Below are 7867 nucleotides of genomic sequence, written 5' to 3' on the forward strand. Positions count from 1 at the left end.
CAGAGCAGCATACATTATTGAACCCATCTTACTCAGTCTCTCCCCAACCCCAAGGACAGTCCCATTCTACAACAGTGGCACCATGCAATATTTGTCCCTTTGTGACTGGGACATTTCACTCAGAATAATGTTCTCCAGAGTCAACCATTTTGAGTAATATTGCATGAATTCCTTGTTTTTTAATTAATGCAGCATAGTATTCCATTGTGCGAATATACCACAGCTTCTCTAGCCATTCGTTTGTTGATGGGCTAACCCAAAATTTCCAAAACTTAAAAAGAACAGCAAGAGGACTCGACACCCTCTAAAAAAACTGAAATGGTAACAATTAGGGTAGAAAAGAACGAAATAGAAGACAGAAAAACAGTTGAAACCATCAACAAAACTAGTAGTTGGTTCTTTGAAAAGGTCAATAAAATTGCAAACCAACAGCAAAACTAATTAAAAAGAAAGAAGAAGAAAAAGACACATATAACCCTAACAGAGATGAAATGGGCAATGTTACAACAGAACCAACTAAAATAAAAAGGCTAACATTGGAATATTATGGAAAAATTATACTCAAACAAATATGAAAACCTAGAGGAAATGGACAAATACTTAGAAATGCACAAATTACCTAACCTGACACAAACCAAAACTGAACACCTGAACAGTCCCATTATAAAAGAAGATATTGAAAGGTAATAAAACAACTTGTAGATAAAAAAAGTCCTAGACCAGATGGTTTTACAAGTGAATTGTATCAAACATTCAGAGAAGAACTGTCACCAATTCTATATAAACTACTTCAAGAAAAAGAAAAAGATGGAATTCTCCCAGACTCATGCTATGAAGAAAACATATCCTTGATACCAAAGCCAGGAGAAACTGGAACCCTTATTCACTGTTGGTGGGAGTGTAAAAATGGTGCAACCACCACGGAAGGCAGTATAGCCCCTTCTCAAAAAGGTGCAAATAGAAATACCATTTGACCTAGCAATTCCACTACTGGGAATATACCCCAAAGAAACCATAACCGCCACTCAAGCTGATATATGCACACCCATGTTTATAGCGGCTTTGTTCACAGCAGGAAAGAATTGGAAACAACTTAAGTGCCCCTCAACAAACGAATGGATAGAGAAGCTGCTGTATAATAACACAATGGAATACTACGCTGCTTCGTAAAACAAAGAACTCATGAAATATTATACATAACGGGTGGCCCTGGAGGACATTATGCTGAAATGAAATATCTCAGTCACAAGAAGACAAATACTGCATAGTGTCACTGTTATAAAACGAGACTGGCATTGGGTTTGGGGTAGACTAAGAAAGATGAGATAAATTATGTATACTGTATTGAAACAGATGAGGGAGAGAACTGTTTAAAAAGGGATATATGATTAGGTGTTATTGTCATGACAGGAATCCAGAATGAAGGCTGCACACTGGAGTGGACTTGGGGTAAGGGACTGTATAACAATGAAAGAATTTTTCTTTTACTTTTCAAAGAGAAGAGCGAACTGGGGTAGAGGGATGGGCAGACAGAAAAGTGCAACAATGAATGAATAGAAATCCAAAGTCTCTGTAAACTTTCATTAAAATTAATAATAAAAAAGAAACCAAGAGACCTACTTAAAAGCAAAAATATACCATGCTCATAGATATGCAAACTTTAACACTGTGAAAGTAGCAATATTATCAAAAGGAATCCATTAATCATGGAGTTACAAAATTTGATGTGGGGGGTAAGGGAAAGTGGAAGAATCTGTTCTGGAAAACAAGGAATTTGAATTTTGTAAATAGTATAATTTTTTTTTAAAAAAAGCAATCTTTAACTACAATGCCATCCCTATCTAGATATTGTCATCATTTCCCCAAAAGATATAAAAGTAATCACCAAATTTGTATGGAAAAAGAAAAATCTTGAATAAGCAGAGAGATACTGAAAAAGAAAATTAAGACAGATGGCCTCACTATTCATGATTTCAAAACCTACTATACAATAAAAGTAATAAAACCAGCTTGAGACAAGTACAATGACAGGTATGTGGTGGTGTTGTTGCTACTGTTATTGTTAGGTGCCACTGACTCATAGAGACTCTGAATAACACACCTGAAGTTTGTCCTATCCTGTGCCAACCTCATCATGTCTGACACACTTGAGCCCACTGCTCCAGTTACTATATCAATCGATCTCACAGAGGATCTCCCTCTCTTTCAATGACCCTCTGCCTTTCCTAGCATGATGTCTCTTTCCAAGAAATTATCTCTCCAGGCAACATGCCCAAAATAAGTGAGATGAACCTTTGCCTTCGTTGCCTCCAAGAACTCTGGCTGGACTTTTCCAAACATATGTATTTGTTCTTTCAGCAATCCATGAGATAGGGATAGTCAGTGCTATTCTCCAACATCACAACTCAAATGCATCAACTGTTCTGTCATTCTTATTCACTGTCTAGCTCTCAGATGCAAAGCAAGTGACTGAAAAGACGAGGACTAAATGAGGTGCACCTTTTTAATCTTCCAATTGACATCACTTCTTCTCAGTAATCTGGAAAGGTTCTTGACAGCCAACTTTCCCAATGCAAAGTCTCCTGTTCTCCTGACTGCTGGTACCAAGGGTGTTAACTGTGGATCCAAGTAAGATGAAATAATTGACAATTTCAATCTTTTCTCCATTTATCATAAAGTTGCTTTACCGGTCCAGTGGTAAGATTTTTGTCTCATTGATGTCGAGATACAATCCATATGAACGGTTATAATCTTCGATAACCTCACTTTCATCAAGCAAGACTGTATAATCTACATTATGCAGCTTGTTGCTGAGTCTTTCTTCTCAACGTGATGCCACATTCTTCTTCAGAGTCCAGCTTATCAAATGATTTTTGTTCAGCACAGATTGGACAGGTATGGAAAAGGTATGCAACTCTGATGAACACCTTTCTGATTTTAAATTATGAAGTGTTTTCCTTGCTCCATTTGGACAACAGCCTCCTGGTTTAAGTGTAAGTTTATGGGACTAAGGATAGGCAGGAATGTAAACCAGAAATATAACTGAGAACCCAGAAATGAATGCATCTATCTAAGGATAACTGATCTTGGACAAAGAGATGAAATGCATCAAGTGAAGAAAAGACTGCCTCTTTAGCAAATGTTTTTGCTGTACAACATCAAGTCAGAACCAACCCATGGCTGAACCTCGGCGGGTTTTCAGAGACAGTTTAAACATATAGGAGAAGACTGCCAATCTTTCTCCCACCAAGCAGTTGGTAGATTTTCACTACATGCTTTCAAAATTGCAGCAGCTTCTTACCACTAGGCCACCAGAGCTCCTTCTTTAAGAGACAGTGCTAGGAAAATTGACTATCTATGTGGAGAAAATGGAAATAAGACTCACATTTCACATTATATGTAAAAACTAATGCAAGATGCATCAAGAGAGTAAAATCTAAAAGTATAAAGATCACCAAGGCAAAAATTGGGGTAAATTTAAGAATCCCAATCTATGGCATAAACAGACTACCAACTATAAATGAAAATGCATAATCAACAGAGTTAAACAAGATGACTTGACAATTAAATCCTTATATACATAAAAAAACTTCTCCAAAAGAATGAAAAAGAGAACAGATTAGGAAAAAAATATTTTGCAATAGTGTTTTCCAAAATTTGTAACAACAACAACAACAAAAAAAATCCAACAACTCTTTAAGAAAACAAACTCATTTCCCAGTTGAGCATAAATGTGAATAGACATTTCACCAAAGAAGACATTCAGATGGCCAATATACAGATGAAGAAATAATTGAGATCATTAGGTACTATTGTTCTTAGGTGCCACCGAGCCAAGAAATCAAAAGATGAAATCACTGACAGTTTCAATCTTTTCTCCATCTATCACGATGTTGCTTACTGGTATGGTGGTGAGGATTTTTTTCTTCTTGGTAACAGGATACAATCCATATTGAAAGCTGTAGCCCCTGATCTTCTACAGTTAGCTTTTTATGGCAATTTTAGTCTTTGGTAGCTCCACTTTGAGCTACTGTAACAAAATTTTTATTTTAAATACATCCTGAACAAAACCGAAGCTATTTATATGTAAAACTTGAGCTTTCTCCTATCTTGATACCACCTTCTTCATAGAGTCCAGCAAATCAAAACAACTATGAGATATTATCTCACTCCAGTAAAACAAGCAATGTTTAATAAGACATCAAATAACACGTGCTGGTGAAGGTGTGGAGAAACTAAAACTCTCAGAGTACTAGTGGGAATGTAAAATTGTACAACCACTCAAGAAAGCAGATTGACACTTCCTTAGGAAGCTGTGAATAGGCCCTCTGCCACATTAACTGCAAGAATGAAGACCATTCTAGGCAACCAGAGTGTCGACATTCCAGAGAATGTCGACATTATTCTGAAGGGCTGCACAGTTATCTTGAAAGGCCCGCGGGGAACCTTGCAGAGGGACTTCAATCACATCAATGTAGAGCTCAGTCTCCTTGGAAAAATAAAAGAAGAGGCTTCATGTTGACAAGTGGTGGGGAAACAAGAAGGAACTGGCTACTGTTCACACCATCTGTAGCCATGCACAGAACATGATCAAGGGTGTTACACTGGGCTTTCGTTACAAGATGAGATCTGTGTATGCTCATTTCCCCATCAATGTTGTGATTCAAGAGAGTGGCTCTCTGGTTGAAATTCGAAACTTCTTGGGTGAAAAATATATTCGGAGAGTTCGAATGAGACCAGGTGTTGCTTGTTCAGTTTCTCAAGCCCAGAAAGATGAGTTAATTCTTGAGGGAAATGACATTGAGCTTGTATCAAATTCAGCTGCTTTGATTCAGCAAGCTAAAACAATTAAAAACAAGGATATTTAAAAAAAAAAAAAACCCACCCACACACAAACAAGGATATCTGAAAATTTTTGGATGGTATCTATGTCTCTGAAAAAGGAATTGTCCAGCAGGCTGATAAGTGATAGCTAGGAGTTTTCCAGCCAGTTACAGAAATGAAGCCAGTTAAGTCCTATGCATCTGATTTCAAAATGCATCTGATTCTTGTAATAAAATTCTATTAATTTGAAAAAAAAAAGCGAGCTATGAATAGAAATATCACTTGATAACAGCAATCCCACTACTGTGTATACAGCCCAAAGAAATAAGAGCTACATAACAAAATGGCATGCTCATGCTTATTGCAGCACTGTTTCTAACAGCAAAGAGTTGAACACAACTCAATACTCATCAATGGATGAATGGCTAAAGAATATATGGGACAGTCCCATACTGGTGTATTATGCATCACTGAAAAATTATCTTAATGTGTGAACGACATAATATGGATGAAACTAAAACAAATTATACTGAGTGACATAAATTGACCAAAAAAGGACAAATATAAGTCTATTATTGTTGTTATGTGCCGTCAAGTTGCTTGCAACTCATAGTGACCCTATGAACAACAGCCCTAAACTCTGCTTTGTCCTGTGCCAATCGCACTGTCTCAGACACACCCATACTGATTACCCCAGTCACTGAATCAATCCACCTCAAAGAGGGCCTTCCCCTCCTGAGCCGTCCCTCCACCCTCCCAAGCGTGATGTCCCTCTCTAAGGACCAGTCCGTCCCTCCTTACAACATGTCCAAAGTCTGTCAAACAAAGCCTCAGAATCGTAGCCTCCAAGGAGCAGCCCGGTTTAACCGTCTCTAGCATGAATCTGTTTTCTTAGCAGTCCATGGTACACTCAATACTCCTCTCCAGCACTACAGCTCAAAGGCATCAATTCTCCTATATTCCCTAGTCATTGTCCAACTCTCTGATGCATAGCAAATGACTGCAAAGACCATGGCCTGTATCAGACGCACCTTAGTCTCCAGAGAGACACCACTGCTCTTCAGTACTTTGAAGAGGTCCCTAACAGCAGACTTTCCCGTCGCAAAGCTAAGGTAAGGTTTATACACAGAATCAATCTTGTGTGGGTAACAGATGAGAAGAGAGGAAGACTAGAGGAAAATAAACCCAATCATACACACAGTGTAAAGAATAAGGAATACAATTAACACTATTGTGTGTGTTCCTGCCTATTTAAATCTCTTAAGGAACTATCTCAAAGACATTGTCCTAAAGTTCCCTAAATTTGTTTTCTTAGCAAAATCATGCTGAGTGCAGGTGTATAAAATATTGATTCATGGATTCTAATATAAACTCTAGTACATTAAATTTAGACTTAGCAATTTAACAAACACTCCAGATTATTCTCATTACCCAAATTTAGAGCCCCGATGGAATTCTTAAAGGAAAAGCAGGCCAAGAAAGTATAAAAGATCAAAATGCAGAAATAATACTATTTCATCAGGTTTTTCCAGCCCTAAAGCTAGAAAACAAATAGCAGGAAAAATTCCTATTTAGTCCCCCAACATAGCTGTCCTAGTCACAACCTGTTACAAAAGTGGTTTCCCTCTTTTGTTGTTAAGTGCTACTTAGTTGTAACTGACATAGCTGACTCCAAGTGATTTTTCAGAGGCTCTAAATTACACAGAAACAGATGGAGCTCGTCGATAGGAACCGCCAGCCTTTGGTATACTAGCACAACTCAACAGTTAGTAGGTCACCAGAGTTTCCAGTTTCTCTCTAGTACCAAATTACTGGATTGATGTAGATGTAAAAAGAGTCTCAATCTCAACATATTCAGAAAACTCATTAAATTTAAAAGGATGAATCTCTAACGAATATTTAGGTAGAAATGTCCCAAAATTCTAGGCATAAATCGAGATAAGGAAAAGGGTTTGAAATAGGGACAGAAAGGAAGGTTCAAAGTCAGTAAAACTATGGGCTTCACTGGACCAGATATCTGGGCCCCCTCTGCCTGGGGAAGGGAGAAAAATTCTGGATGGACTTTACCCACGTGAGCAGTCCCAAAATGAGATAATAATATAATAAAATATAATCAAACTCATAACAGCCAACTACTTACAAACTGCCTCTTCTTGGAATGCTCAACTCCTTCTGAAAAACAAAACATAAAAATAATTTATATAAAAATATCAACCAGAGTTCTGAAGTCAAAATTAAATAACTTCTTATTGTTATGTACTATATGATTAATTCTTTTTGTCCCTTAAGTTTCAGTGATATAAAGACTATTCAGATTAACTACCACCTCTTACTGACTCTTCTTAAAACAAATATTTTCTCATTAGATAAACCTTCTCGCCAGTACTGATTCCAGATATGGGAAAGGGGGCTAATCAATAACTGCTGAAGAATAAAGAATTCATATGATTAGGATAAGCAAAATTAGGATATTATTATATTTTTAGGATAGGAAAGAAAATTTATCTTTTGTAATTATAAATTATTTTATGTAAATAAACATTGAAAATACTATAGCAAAGAGATGAATGCACATTCCACTGGTGTAATTAAAAAAAGCTTTAGACCAACAGCTAGGGTCCTTGTCATTTGCTCTCCAAATGTATCAAGACCCATCCTCACATGCACCAATCTCCACTTTAGCAACTATTTGGAATTTGTGATTTATTTATTTTTCTCATGTTATTGTTGTGGTGTGCTGTTGATTTGGAATAGACTCATAGTTGACCTTCTAGGAGGTTTTCTGAGGCTATAAATCACACGGAAGAAAAATGCTCATCATCTTTCTTCCACAGAGCAGCTGGGAGATATGAACCACATGCCTTTATCTTTCCCATATGTGTCTTTATATGTTCTTACATATATACTCATAAATAACTGTCTCATGTAATCTAAGATTCTACATATTCGCTTTTGTGGCTTGCCTTTTCAGTCAACATCATAACTGAAAGATTCATTCATTTAGATGCGGTTCACTTGTGTTCATTAATCTTTAGTACAGTAA

At 36.9% G+C, this 7867-nt stretch overlaps 1 protein-coding gene across 1 annotated transcript in view; it reads right to left on the reverse strand.

Moving 5' to 3' along the window:
• Positions 1-7867, reverse strand: part of MAST2 (microtubule associated serine/threonine kinase 2) — a 287018-nt gene that overhangs the window by 140753 nt on the left and 138398 nt on the right. The window contains 1 exon segment of the mRNA XM_006898983.1: positions 6965-6996. Coding sequence (XP_006899045.1) covers positions 6965-6996 — 32 coding nt within the window.

This window comes from Elephantulus edwardii, unplaced genomic scaffold (genome assembly GCF_000299155.1).
Source record: "Elephantulus edwardii isolate Elephantulus edwardi_28Jun2011 unplaced genomic scaffold, EleEdw1.0 scaffold00243, whole genome shotgun sequence".
Taxonomy (NCBI): domain Eukaryota; kingdom Metazoa; phylum Chordata; class Mammalia; order Macroscelidea; family Macroscelididae; genus Elephantulus; species Elephantulus edwardii.